Source organism: Onychostoma macrolepis, chromosome 18, assembly GCF_012432095.1.
Source record: "Onychostoma macrolepis isolate SWU-2019 chromosome 18, ASM1243209v1, whole genome shotgun sequence".
Taxonomy (NCBI): domain Eukaryota; kingdom Metazoa; phylum Chordata; class Actinopteri; order Cypriniformes; family Cyprinidae; genus Onychostoma; species Onychostoma macrolepis.
In genome coordinates, this window is record NC_081172.1 from 26,313,894 (window position 1) to 26,329,019 (window position 15,126).

The 15,126-nt window shown below is 35.4% G+C and overlaps 1 protein-coding gene across 3 annotated transcripts in view; it reads left to right on the forward strand.

Annotated features, from left to right (window-relative positions):
• Positions 1-1,745: 1,745 nt before the first annotated feature.
• LOC131523941 (transmembrane protein 255B) overlaps positions 1,746-15,126 on the forward strand; it is a 31,414-nt gene continuing 18,033 nt past the window's right edge. For all 3 annotated transcript variants that reach the window (XM_058750604.1, XM_058750602.1, XM_058750603.1), the window contains exons 1-3: positions 1,746-1,932; positions 3,860-4,002; positions 8,470-8,532. In XM_058750604.1, the coding sequence (XP_058606587.1) occupies positions 1,875-1,932; positions 3,860-4,002; positions 8,470-8,532 (264 nt within the window). In that variant the 5' untranslated portion in view covers positions 1,746-1,874. The remainder of the gene's footprint in view (positions 1,933-3,859; positions 4,003-8,469; positions 8,533-15,126) is intronic.

The window sequence follows — 15,126 nt, forward strand, 5'->3', positions numbered from 1 at the left end:
TATATCATGTATCGTTGTGTGAGTTTAAACACCCTGCAATACGCAGAAGAAATTAATAAAATATGAAAAGTGCAAAGATGTATGCAATATGGCGAGAGATATATAGTAGACAGCTGACTGAATTTAAAGGGCTGATTACATCTAGAATATAAGCTTTTATCACAATGCAAAGTCATTTTTCAATGCTAACTAGATCCACCTGCTATCTATAGAAGAGCTTGTTGAACAACATAAATAATTTACAGCCTGGCAGGAATGTGGCTTCTAAATGAATCCCAGACAGAAACACATTTGCTGCACACTTATCACATTAGCTAATACAGAAAGGCCAGAAAAGGTACAACAACTTCAGTGTTGTTATTTTTATAGCACCCATTTTGGACACATTTGTGCACACCTTCAGACAAATTTTATTAAAAAAATAAAATAAACAGCGGTATCTAGCCTACTAAAAAAGTAATATATTTAAAATGTATATTTAATGATTTGTGGATGAGGAATATGATCTTTGAATAATATCGGTCGTTAAATGCAAGACATTTCAAGTGTACCTGACGTAAACTAGCAATATTCTACTTTAGCAAAATCACATATAGAATACTTCAGTGTATCTTTAGTTGGACTTCAGCACTGCTTCCGCACAATTAAAATGCATTAAGCACAAAATTAGTTGTTCCAATTTAGCAGTTTATACCAGTGTAGTAAACCAAAAGTCCAATTGCAGGGTATTTTTTATACATAAATATGTTAATGTATTTGTAGTACTTAGCATGAAATAAATGTATTTCAAATACATGTAAGTATTTTTCACTGGGGTATATTGCGCAACATTGTAATTTTAAAGCATTAGCTGTACAGTAGGTCAGTTTTCAAGCGGTTGAAGTAGGTTTGCTTGTTGTAAAGTACAGACACATCTGAACCTCCTCCCATAAATTATATTTTGCATGTTCTGTGGACTAAAAAACTGATACAAATCAGTATTATAACATCACATTGCTGAGTTTCCCAACATGCCAGAAAGTGTTCAGAGATTACATCTACATGTGATCAACTGCCCATTAGTGTAGTATGACTCGTATTGCTCAATAATCTTTGAATGACACTGAAATAAGGTCATTTGAGAGACAGAAAACTAAAGCACCGTTTTACCTCGTTTAAACATATTAAGAACAGCCTGCATATATGCATGTGAACATGCTAAACCCACAAAAACTCAGTGGGCTTAGCATGTTGTCACATCTGAATTAAATAGCAATTTACATGTGTTAAAATTAACAGCATGTGTTAAAACCCTTTCTATTGGCCAGCTCAAGTATTTTAACCTTTTATGTTTTAGTGTTATACTGTTAAATATGGCAGAAAAGCATATTAATTGCATTTGTTGTCACAAAAAGAGCACTCTGTGTTTAATAAGTACAATATATTTTTTCCTGAGCTGCTCTATAGCTTTTTTTCTTTTCTTTTTTTTAATTAAAACTTTAAAGTTGGTGTCTTTACAGAAATAAATAAATACAAATGTACCCTGAGAAATATTCACTGCAGCACAAGGTGACAGCTAGCCCCCATCTAGGCTATATATTCTGCCGTTTGTCATCTGCAACAATTTCTGAAGAAGCAAAATAGTCAAAAATATTCAGAAAAAAACGGCTTTGCGTCAAACTCCAAAAAAATATCACGTTATCTAACACTACCAGGTTTGATGAGTTTCAGTTGAACTGATCCCCTTTTTCTTTTTTTTCCAGACTAATTTTACGTCCCTGAATTCTCCGGAGGCGCTGGCACGTGTATAAAAGCTCTAGCAGTCGCGGTGGCTCGCACAGTCTGGATTTACACAGTGAGAGAGAACGTTTGGATTACAAACATTAACAGGAGAAATGACAAACGCACAGGAAACGACCCGGCGCGACGCCACTCCCTCACAGGCTGCTGCAGGTAAGCCTTATGAGGCAATTAGATTTCAAAAATATAGTCCATTTAGCTTAAGAAAAACTTCAAATGAGAAAAATAGAAAGTAGTACTTTTGTAATAAGCATTATGCCTTGTGTAAATGAAAGAAACAGAATGTCTGCATTAACATGCACTTCTCATTTTTACAATAAAATAAAATGTGTTTCCAGTCGAAACAATTTTATCGTTCATATTCCTAAATTTGATGAAAACTGTATTGAGAGAGTTCAGCTCAGGTAAAGTGAGTGGGACCTTAGGTAAAATGGAGCGATTTTTTTTTTTTTTCCCCCTGATTGATTGTCTAAATATCAGTCGGCAATTACATATAGCCTACTCGTTATTAATATTTTTTTTCATTCTGAAAATGTTTTAATTTGTCTGACATCCTCATAGTGGGTAAGATCAAGCTTCAACATATGGATATGTGTTTTTAGGGTGTATTTAATAAATGTATTTTAATAAATTAGATAAAGTGAGACCTAATTTGACAAAAAAATGATTATTTAAAAATATTTCTTAAGTAAACCTAGTTTGTCAGTCAAGAGGGGAAACCTGCTCTATGTATTTAAGCCAGTGGTCTGCAACCTTCAAAGTCAAAAGAGCCATTTTGGCCCTTTTCCCACCGAATAAAATTCACGTGGAGCCACAAAATATTTCATGCCCAAATGATAAGATAAGATGGAATATAGCTAAAGTTTTATATTCCGTTATGTTACAGGGCAGGGGAGTAGCAATCATTTCAGAAGTGAGGGGGACAGAAATGTCAAATAAATATTACTATTATAATTATTATTATTATTACTACTACTACATTTATTTATGTATAATTGACAAAAAAAAAAAAAAAACTATTATCTCTTACTTTCAATTGGCTAAGAAATAAAATACACTGCTGGACAATAACCAATAATTTGTCTTTTATAATATTTTTGATAAATATTTTATTAATGACAATTTTATGGTTATGATTGTACAATCGGTGTGTATATAATACAAATACTTTGCCAATTTTTATCACAGAATAAGGCAGAACATATATTTTATAGCTTCTGTACTGTAATTAATGCTGTCTATTACCACTGTATAATTCATAATTATTACCTGGAGAAGACTTGAAAAACACACATAAACCATATCCTCTTCACGTTTCATCCGTTAAATTTTATGCTTGTTATTCAGCTTAGTTACAGCGGGATGCCTGTCAAAAATTATTACTACTTCTCATATGAGTCCATTTGAGATTGAGGTCTCTGCAGAGCAAAAGTGGGTGTTTCTGAATTGCTAGGCGTTTTCAAGCTGCTGGGTGTTTCTAAATCATGCAATCAAAATGATCCCCCTGACCTAACCCCACCCCTAAACCTACCGTCACTATGACGTCAGCCAATCAAGTAACATGGTCAAAAAACGCCCCGATCTGGTAACTCCCATTACTTTGCTGCAGAGACCTATACTTGGTCCAATTTGGACTTTCTGCGCGAGAGCGCCCTCCGGCTTCCAGTATGAATGAAACATACAGCGCATGAGAGCGTTCAGCGCTCCGTGATGTTCACATCGTTTTGGATACAAATAAAACGTATAAAAAACGACGTGACTATCTTTTCTCTTTTAATTTAAATGATGTTTTATTCACATTGGCCCTTGAAAACCGCTACTTTAACACACTGGACCGAGAAAAAAGTGCAGGGGAAGAGTTTAGGTTGTATTAAAAGTCGGGGGGACACCTCCCCCTGCATATTCTACACCACGCTACAGGGAGCCACTGCAGAGGGATGAAAGAGCCGCATGCGGCTCAGGGGCCGCGGGTTGCCGACCCCTGATTTAAGCAGATTTAAACTGTGTTTATGTTATTGATTTGCAATCATTTAAAAGCAGTTAACTCCTAAACTCCATCTCTCTCTCTCTCTCCCGGTAGATGCAGTGAGGATGAGGAGAAGAAAGGCTCAATGGCTGGTTTCAGGCATGTTAAGTCTGTCTTTGCTCATTGTAGCGATGGGTATCTACACCAGCACACGCACTGAGAGCATTAGCATCACAGGATACCTGTCAGGAATTATTGTAAGTGTCATAATCACATTTTGATTCATATTTGGTGTAAATGTAGAAACATTGGGGAAAAAATATTTAAATAGAAAATATTTATTTCTTTGTTGGTTTATTCGTTATTTGTTGCTTGTTTGTATTTGTTTTCTTTGGTATTCTCTCTATGAGACCCAATGACATTCTTGATCTTTTTGTACATACCCATGGGAACTAGAGTTTATTTTGGTCTCAATGAAGATTCCATTTCATCCAGCGAGATGAAAATGTACTTATATGTCTCATTCAGTCGAACCATAATCTGATAAGAAAGTTGTCTTTTGAAACTAATCGTCTGTTAAGAAGAACACTAATTTTGGTTGGAGCAGTAATTCATCCAACAACCCAAGACAAATCCACTGCTTTGACTCTATTTAAAACTCATAGAAGTCGCCAAAATAGACAGAGACCAGCCAAACCTTTCCAAGACAAATTTTCATGAGAAAACCACACACTCTGAAATAGCAGGAGAATCTCACTTTTATCTGAAATACAATTTATAAAAGCAGTTTTGGATCTCACCAGCCCTTCTCAAAACCCTTAAATGCACATAGATATTGACTTTATGAAAGATGATATAATTATGTTCATGGCCAAGGAAATTATGTTTTACAGTAAATGCTATAAATCAAAAAATATTATTTAACTGTCTTTTGGAAAATAGCATGTGTGTGATGTGGGTTTGTGTAATTTTCTTGGTCTTAGAGATGTGATTATAGGCCCACACCTTAATTCCCTTCATTTACAGAATCAAGTTTAACACATAGTAGTAACATGTTAATTTCTCATTTTATAAATATGACAATTATAATTTTTTCACATACTCAGCAGCCTTAAGGCCTGGGCACATGCAACATGTTGTGGGCAAAAAAGGTCTATTGTTTTTTCTGTTTTTTTGTCAACAGTGTAGCTCACACAGAAGTTACTTTCAAACCAAACCACTTTCTATTGGTCAACATGGCAAATCCGTATGACTAATCTGTGTGGGGAAATCTTCCTAAATGACTGGATTGTGCCAACAAAAATGTATCAAACAATGATAAATGTTACTGCACTTTTACTCTTTTGTCATTATTTTTTCTCCGTCATGCATTGTAACCCTGCAATATTATTAAAATAAATATTATTATTCTGTGGAACACAACATGAATTAATAAAATATTCTGAAACATGTCCATACAATGAAAGTCAGTATGGTCTATTGTTGTTTTGACTTGAATCTGCATAGAAAGGATCCCCTTCATCTCCACACCAAACTACCCACTGGAGTTCTACAGGGTTCAGTACTTGAACCTCTTTTATTCTCTCTGTACTTAGCAACATCAACTCTCAAAAATTGTATACTTCCTATGCAGATATTACTTAGCCCAATCATCTAAAAATGCAGGGACGTGCCTGAGTTCCTCAGGGGCAGGGGCTCAAATGTAAAAAGGGGCAATATGAGGGGGGAAAAAATTATAGGTCAAAAGATTGGATACATTACTATATTATATTTTTGCAAGAAGTCACTTGCCTGCATTTATTTGATCAAAATTTTAATATACTTTATTAATTTACTTTATTTACTTAATGCATTTTATGCAATGCTGATTTATTAGCAATGTTGAAAACCTGTGATAATTTTTTCAGGATTCTTTGATGAATAAAAATTTAAATAAGAACAGCATTTATTTAAAATATAACTTTTGTAACAATATAGCTGACACTACCGTTCAAAAGCTTGAGGTCAGTATATATATATATATATATTTTTTTTTTTTAAAGAAATTTTTATTCAGCAAGGATTTGTTAAATTGATTTAAACAGTGATAGTAAAGATCGATATTGTTAGAAAACATCTCTATTTTGAATAAATGCTCTTCTTTTTAACTTTTTATTTATCAATGAACCCCAAAAAAGGTATCACAGATTCCAATAAATAAAAAAATACAAAATAAAATAAAAATAAAACAAAATTAAGCAGCACAACTGTTTCCAACAGTGATAATAAATCAGCATATTAGAATGATTTCTGAAGGACCATGCATTGAAGAATGGAGTAATGATGCTGAAAATTCAGCTTTGAATCACAGAAATAAATGATATTTTATTAAAATAGTATAAATGTATATTTAAATAGAAAAACATTCTTTTCAATTGTATTAATATTTCACAATATTAGGCTACAGTTTTTTCTGTATTTTTGATCAAATAAATGCAGGCTTGATGAGCATAAGACACTCATAATGCTGCATAATTATCAAAAATGGTAATATAATGAAGTCCTTTCACGTCACCATTTCGCCAGCCTACACTTCACATAATAGGCCTGTAGGTGGCATTTGGGCTTAAATAACTATGATCGTTTCATCAAATAGTAAACGGTGTAAATATAAATGTAAATATAAGTGAATTGAATAGCCTACTGATTACCATTATTATCGCTGCACGGTTTTAAGCAGTGCTTTTGTAGTCATTTAGCATCTGTTTTCTCAGCGATGTAATTTGATTTATAAAATGAGACAAACCTTAGATCCAGATCGCTCCACAAATAAGCTCGTCTGTCCATGTCATTTTCATTTCATTTGTCAAACAGGCATTGATGAATTATGTAATATTTTAAAATATATAATTTGTGGATTTTTAATTAATTAGACACACTTGCTTTGATTATTGATGAAAAATGTTTAAAATATTGTTTGGTTTATTTTTTCCTTCCGTCGACCCATAGGCACTCACTGAAAGAACCATATATGGCTCGAGAGCCTCGGTTTCCAAACAACTTGCGGAATATCAGTCAATCGAGCAAAACGCATGAAACCCATAGCAACGCCTCAGATTGACAGATATGTAAAAATAAACAGGAATTTTCAGACTTTTGTGCAGTTAATTACTGTTTTGTACAAATTGTCATGTTAATTAGAATTCAAATGCATTTTGTTTTATTGACCACAATATCATTGCTATTTGTCCGAGAGGGGCACTTTTGAATAATTTTGAAAAAGGGCAGGGGCTCGAGCCCCCAAAGCCCCTACCAACCCCCCCCCCCCCCCCCCACCCCTTTTGCACGTGCTTGTAAAAATGAATTTATGAAAAACCATGTTGTTGTTCATTCCAACCAAGAACCAATCGCGTTAAGACCTGATCATTTCAATCAACAACTCAGCCAGCTCACCCACAAAGAAAGCCAAGAACCTGTCATTTGCACCCCACATGCTAACCAGAACTTTCGCCGAGACCTGTTCTTACTACAACTGATTCCCGGCTGGTCTCCTAGCATATGAGGAGACCTGTGCAGTTTACCCAGAATAATTCAGTCTGTTCAAGCTTCCCATGTATTTCCACGCTATAATGCATGTCTGTTTCCCGTCAATGGCTCCCTATTACTGCTAGAATCAGGTTCAAAACATTTCTAAAGTACAAGGCAGTCAATGGCGAGCACTGTCTTACATTTGTAGCCCTATTATGACACCTAGGACTAAATATGGTTGCCATCCATCACAGAATGATACTTTCTGTATTTGGATAATACAGAATCATCTTGTATGTAAATATCAATATTGTCCCTAATTGAATCGGTGTGGGACTCAATTTGTACCTTTTTTAAAGTATTTTTGGCCATGCACCCCTCAGTTCACTGACGAAATTGGTTGGATGGGTCCAAAAGAGTTTGCCCTTGAATTGATACAAATTTTTATTATACTTTTATTATACAATGTATCCTTTTTGAAACTTACAGGTTTCGAAGAACATTATTAAATAAGAATTTCCCCCCATTTTTATGAACCAATCCTAGAAGTGTCAGTGGTTACTTCTTAGTAATACTCAAACTTGCATTTTTCCAATTAATAAGTTGCATTAGTGACTTCATCTGTGAGCTCAATGCTGTTCAGACATTATAAACAAGGGCCTTCTTGTTGATACAATGTCAAATATTATCAATGGGTTCACAGCAGGAAAAAGAAGACAATAAAATCAGTCTGACAGTGAGAAGTAAACCGCATGCTGTGTTACCAAAACACCTCTTTTCCATATGTGAACTTGGATGGTCTGTGAAACTTTCCACAACTCCTACAGATACCCTGCTGGAGACTTGGACTATGAGTATAGCTACAGTGTGTCACTTCTCATAAGTTGATGGCCATGAAGAAGTTTTGCATCCAAAGTGATTGGATCTTCCAATTAGGTATCAGCAGGATGTTGAGGAGAACGTAGGTTATGTATTCCTCAACAGGATGTAATCTCATAATCCTTGAAATATTTGTGTGTCATCATACTATCCCTTCATATTTTATTGTCATTTAAGCTTGAAAAAACCATAGAGTGAATGCCATAAATCATTTAGCTTGAAACAAATTGAAACCATGATAATGATTCCCAGTGCTCGTACGGACATGCTTATGTTCTCTAGAGTATTTTGCATCATTTGTTTCTCTTTTTACATTCACGTCTGTCTACTGATTACAGTTGGCGTTTGGATCATTCTTGGGAGTTCTTGGACTATGCCTAGAGGAAAACCGCAAGCAGCTGGTAGATATCACAATCTAACATTTTCAGGGTTATGTCTTCCTGTTTTATGATCCTGATCAGCATGATACCTTGGCATCCTGCCATGGTCATTACTAGTTATGGTTCACAAAATATGTACTCTTTTTTATTTTCCTTTTTCTTTAGTCTGGTTAAGAAAACATTCAAATCTCACGCTTCCTGTGTGCGAATATGTGAAGCACAAGCATTTAAAAACACAATATGTCTGTTTTTATACCACAGATCTGCCAAATGATGTTCAGTAATGTTTCAAGTTGTTCATCATTTTTAGTGACTAGTGTTTAAATATTTTAAATGTGTGGAATTTCAAAAACCAGAAAGTTGTTCAGAATTTCAAACTGGTTTCAAAGGTTTGACTTACCTCTAAACCTAACCCTCACACAAACCTGTTAGTAGATTTGGTAACACTTTACTATAAGGTTCATTAGTTAACAACATTCGTAAACATGAACTAAGAATGAACAATACTTCTACAGCATTTATTAATCTTAGTTAATGTTAATTTCAGCATTTACTAATGCATTATTAAAATCACAAGTTGTGTTTATTAACATTAGTTAATGCACTGTGAACTAACATGAACAAACAAGGAACAACTGTATTTTCATTAACTAGCATTAACAAAGATGAATAAAAAGTGTAATAAATGCATTGTTTGTTCATCTTAGTTAATACATTAACTAATGTTAACAAATGACACCTTATTGTAAAGTGTTAATGAAAAACATAATTTGTCCGATTTATGAGCCTAACAAATAGTGTGGACACTTTAAATGTCCTCACATTGGGTTTCTGACATGTTTCTCTGTATTTGTGAGGGCATTTTCAATAAATTGGCCCTCACAAGTAATCAAACCTGCACACACACATACACACACACATCTGTTTTTTTGATGGGGACTTTCCATTGACTTTTATTGCCTTTACACTTAGCTTAGGTATTTTCCATCACCTAACCCAACTCCAAAACCTAACCTTCACACAAACTTTTCTGCAGTTTTTGTATTTTAATTAAGACATTATTAAGCCAGCTTCCTTATGGGGCCTGTTGATTTATTCCAGTAATGCAGGTGAATTCAGGGTTACTCCAATCACTGCATAGAAACAGCCCATGATGCTGCTGGGTGAATTGAGCTTTGTTCAGACTGTCAGTCTAAATCCAATTTTTGTGCATATCCGATTGGAATCTGATTTTAATGTTTGACAATGTCTGCTGTGTTTACTGTACGTTTTACATTGCGTGAGAAAGTGACTTTTGCTGTTCAGACTAGCTAAATATGATCTGATTCCAGTCAGATATTCCCAAGTCTGGACTGACAGTCTGAACAAGGCTTTAATGACGTAACAGTGAGTAGTAGCTATGAAAGTACAACACAATCATTGATATCAAAGTCTACATTGAGTAGTTCACCTAAAAATCTAAATTTGCTAAAAAATATACTAACCTTCAGGCCGTCCAAAATGTAGATGAGTTTGTTTATTCATCTGAACAGATTTGGAGAAATTTAGCATTACATCAAGTGCTCACCAAATGGATCCACTGCAGAGACTGAGAGTCCAAACAGTGGATAAAAGTATGAAAATAACCCACAAGTAATCCACACAACTCTAGTCTATCAATTAAAGGGGTTGTTGATTGCAATTTCACTTTTTTAACATGAGTTAGTGTGTAATTTTTAGTTAGTTTTTAATTTAATACCTACAGTTACGGCTCGTAGGGACTACTTCCCGGGTTTGTGACGTCACAAACCCTGATAGATCCCGCCCCTGGGAACATGCAACAAAGGGGCGAGGCCATGCTGCGCTGCTTTAGAGAAGAGGAAGAGTTGTTGCCATGCCGTCAAATCTAGAGGTGCACAAAAAAATCTATTCATATATGAATCGCGATTCTGTCTTCTAACGATTCTAATGGATTCACAATTTTCAAAATCAATGTTCTAAAGCAGTGGCTCTTAATCCTGTTCCTCGCGTCCCTCCTCTCTCTCTCTCTGACACACACACCTGATCATCAGCTTGTCAGCTCCAATAAACTGTGTTCTAATTATGCACTTTATGTGTATAGACAGACTATAATGCCATGAGAAGCTTTAAACATGGACACACATGTGGTTGCCGTGTTGTATTAATGCTTTAATCAGGATAAAACTGTATATTAAAAGCTAACATAAGCAGTAGCGTTTACAAATAGCCTAACAGCGTATCTAAAAGTATGAGCATTAACACATGTTAGACTGCAATCAAGCCTAGAAAAAAGAAACAGTCAACCACCCCCTTTAAAATTTTGTGAAATGAAAAGTGCATAATTCATAATAATGCATCCTCCAGTAAATAAAGTCCATCATCTCTTCTCCACCAACATATTTTTTTCCAAACTGTTTTCGCTTATAAATGTTGCTTAATCTGTGCATAGTTGTCCTGAATCAAACGAGACAACTATTTCTCTAGAGAAAGCAGTATTGTGTACAGAGGACTCATATGTTAGCCAGAAGCAATAGTTTGAAGTTAAAAACATCTCAAATGAATTAAGTTGTTTCTTACTAGCATGCAGCTTTTCACTTCACAAGACAATAATTGATTGACTGGAGTCATGTGGGTTACTTGTGAATTATTGTGATGCTTTTATCATCTGTTTGAACTCTCATTCTGATGGCACCCATTTACTGCAGAGGATCCATTGGTGGGCAAGTGATGTAATGCTGTTTTGATGAAGAAACAAATTCATCTACATTTTGGAAAGCCTGAGGGTGAGTACATTTTTTTCAGCAAATTTTGAATATTTCAACTTTATTTTTGGTATCAAATAACAGAGTTAAAATTTGTCAACACATCAAAATAAGTGTATGTCTTTAAAGAATGACAAAAGATTATTAAAACACTGAATTAAATGCATTTCAATTTTTGACATTTCTACAAAGTGCACTTTGTGAATGTATACTTAAGTTTGTTAAGAAACAGTCATGAAAGTGTACTCTCTTTAAGTACGCTGAAGTGGCCTTTTATTTAATTAATATTACATCATCTGCAATTTTCTTTTTCAAAGGGTAGTAATACACTTACAATGGAAGTCAGGCAAGGCATTCCGGAAGATTCCATTTAGAAATGTGCAGCCTGCATTTTTGTTAAAGCCCATTCATTAAATTTTCCATAAAACAATGTTTATTGAAAATATTCAAAATTTGTCCTTTTCCAGTAGGATGCGTTTAGTTATGTGTCATGACTCCATAGACTTCCACTGTACCTTATTGTACATGTTTGTTGCTTGTTTTTACAAAATATAGACACAATTATTGTCTGTGGTAATCAGCATCATTTCATAGGTGCCTTTTATAGAGCCTTTAATGATTCACAGATGCATACTGTTTTGCAATGTAACACAATCCATTTTATTCTTGACCAAAATATTTTTTTTGCATGCATTAATAGAAAACAATTTTCTTTAATACAATAATGATGTTCAGGAAAACACTTCAAATTAAGCAGACCACCCATATTTTAATGCATGGTACATTTGCTACCACCCAGAACATTGTGTCTTTGTAGCTGTTAGTTAGGTCATATATTCCGCTATAACCACTTCTACCAGAACATTTACATTTCCTACTTAAATAAGATTTAAAAGTCACAACTCCAAGCCACATGATTTGCTCCAGATTGGTGTTTCAGGAAAATTTGGCACACTTTATTTCTGCCTGGGCCTCCAGAACTTGTACTTTTGGAAATTGCAGAACCATTTCTTCTTGTACTTGAAGGGTCACTGTACTAAACGGAGTGCAGACACAGCATGAGCTGATTTCCTGCCCAGGGCCTGGTGTCAGTCTGTCTACTCAGCTCCAGCATTTTACATCACTGACAGAATTACTGGGGTCACAGGAAAGACTTGATGTGTACTACAGAGAAATTAGATATTTCATGTGAGTGCTGCTTGCCAATGTAAAATGCCACCATTCTAGGGCATGGCTGTGCAGTACTACTTGTTGGTTGGTAGCGTGTTCTGGGTGGAGGAGGCATGAGAATTGACTGGAGAAATTTTCAGGACAGCCAAAGGTCTGTCTCTGTTCATCATGGTCCAGCTTCAGTAGCATGCAGAACATATCTGAAAAAGATGCTACACTCCAAAAAATGCTGGGTTAAATACAACCCAGTGCTGGGTGAAATATGAATATGTCCATATTTCACCCAGCGCTGGGTTGTATTTTACCCAGCATTTTTTAGAGTGTACAAACATAAAATGCTGAAGCCAGGTACGTAATGTTACATGTCTGTGAAAGAGGAAAACATAAATGCTGGGTGAGGTGGAGAAAGAACATTTTGTACAGCATGAAGTGTCCAGACAGATGCGAAGAATGTTTCACAGCAGATGGAAATTTCATAGCCCGTAATTCCAATGTATTGATGAAAAAGAGTTCATAGCACAGAAAACATTTGCTATTCCAGGGAGAGTGTAGTCATTTAAAAGGATATATGCTCCTATTCCGCAAGAGTATTTCTCTGGACAGGCAGAACCTGTGTTTTTTGGACAAGCTGTTGAGATACTGAAGAACAGTAACAGGATACATTAATTCTGTCATCATTTATGCACCCTCATGTTGTTTCCTAGACTTTCTCTTTCTGCAGAACACAAAAGTGCATATTTTGAAAAGAGTTTGTAACTAAAGCTGTGGTGACTATTGACTGCCATTGTTAGGAGAAAAGACTCAGAATACCTTCATGTTTCACAGAGGAAAGAAAGCCGTTTTTAAGATCAGAAATATTTGTCTAAGTTCTAATGAGGACACGGGTGTTGGTTGATGCAGATAAGATTTTTTGATGTTTTAAGTTCTTATTGATTTCAGAATAGTTCCCCATCACTTATTTGTCTTTAAAAATGCATATATTTAAATTTAAAAATAATCCTGCCCACAGACAGTTCATTTTGCAAAACAATGCTGTTCCACACTGATCTGGGCCTGAAAAAAAAAAAAAAAAAAATAGAAAAAAGTAGGGGTGTCAACGTCTAAAAATTTTAACGCGTTAATATTTTTTTTACGCAAATTAATCGTTTGATAAAGTTTGACCCCAACTTCTTCCCGTCATCGCAGCGCGGAAGGTCATCTATCATTGTGTGATGAGGGTACAGCGAGCCAGTGTTGCCAGGGTGGCACATGTGGGCTATTTTGAAAATATAGTCGCGGGAAAAATTACAGAGCTGTGGGTTGCGGTTTTTTGGGCTACTTTTATAATGTACCGCGGCCGCCCAAAGTGTATAGAGACAAATAAAAATTAAAATAGATCCTTTTATTAATGTGTATTATACTTGCAATTTATCCCTGGCAACTTAAGAACGGAGAGGCGGTTGTAACATCACAAACAACGTGAGTTTCAGCCAGAGTATACATGTTAAGGCTTTTACACAGCAGAAATAAACATGACAACAGCCACTATAGATTATATAAGATAATAAACACACGTTTACGATACTCACAACCGGCAACCGGCATACTCACAACTGGGGAAAACAAACCGCCATACAGTATCGGCTCGAGGAAGTGGACTAACCTTACAACATGCCAAAGAGTTGTTGTGTGGTTGAGTGCACCAATAATGATTGTAAAAACCCAAATTACTAGCCCAGGCTACCTGCCATCATCATCCATATCTTGCTGTTATGGAAATATCATGAATTACGGATGATGCTATCAAAAGCTAAGCCAGGCTAGTTGTATGGCTGGACAGAAAAGTGCACTCAGTACTCTAAATATAATGACATAATATATACATTTAAAGATGTTTACTTTCAAATACGAGGTAAAATCATTCACTGGCTTACCTGGTGACTCGATGAGGTACGAGTAAATGTCCGGTAAGACACCTCTGGCCACTGGGTGGGGTTGTTACACCAATTTGACGCTGGGAGAATGGAGGGACATGTTTTAAAATTGACCAAATTAAGTTTGTGGATGTATCCTTCACACTCTATGACAGGCAGGGTGGACATATAATTACTTGACATGTTTAATCTTAGTGATTTCTTAAGTTATTCAGGCCTGCCGGCTGTGTACGGACGTTGCTTTGTGCCACTATTTTGTCTATGGGAAGTCTAGTTTATTTTCCCCTAAAAAGGGGCGGTGACAAAATTGACAGTTAAGTTCCCGGATGTGCCGGTAGTACGTATAGGATATGGTCTGTATGTGATTTTCTTGAGATTAATGTGTACATTATGCTAATTTGTGCAGCGATATAAAAGGCTATAAATAGCATATTTTAACGACAGTAAACGAAATTCCACATGTGATCGCATGTGATTGTATGTGAGTTCTGAGTAAAAGTGTACTATTAATCTCATAAATTGTCTTATGAAGCATGATGCTAATGTTAGCTCTAATGCAGCTGCAGAACAGGTCCAATTCTTCTTCATAATGCATTTTGTCATAATACTTCACGTAAGGTCGCAAGAAAATGTTTTGTTGTATTTATTTAGAAATACTTTTGATAATAGTTGGGTAAATGTATTCTGGGATTGAAGCGATGTGGCTTGGTAAACATTTATTGCCAGTTTAAAGGCTGATAATGGCTGAATAAAAACAAAAGAATAATGAT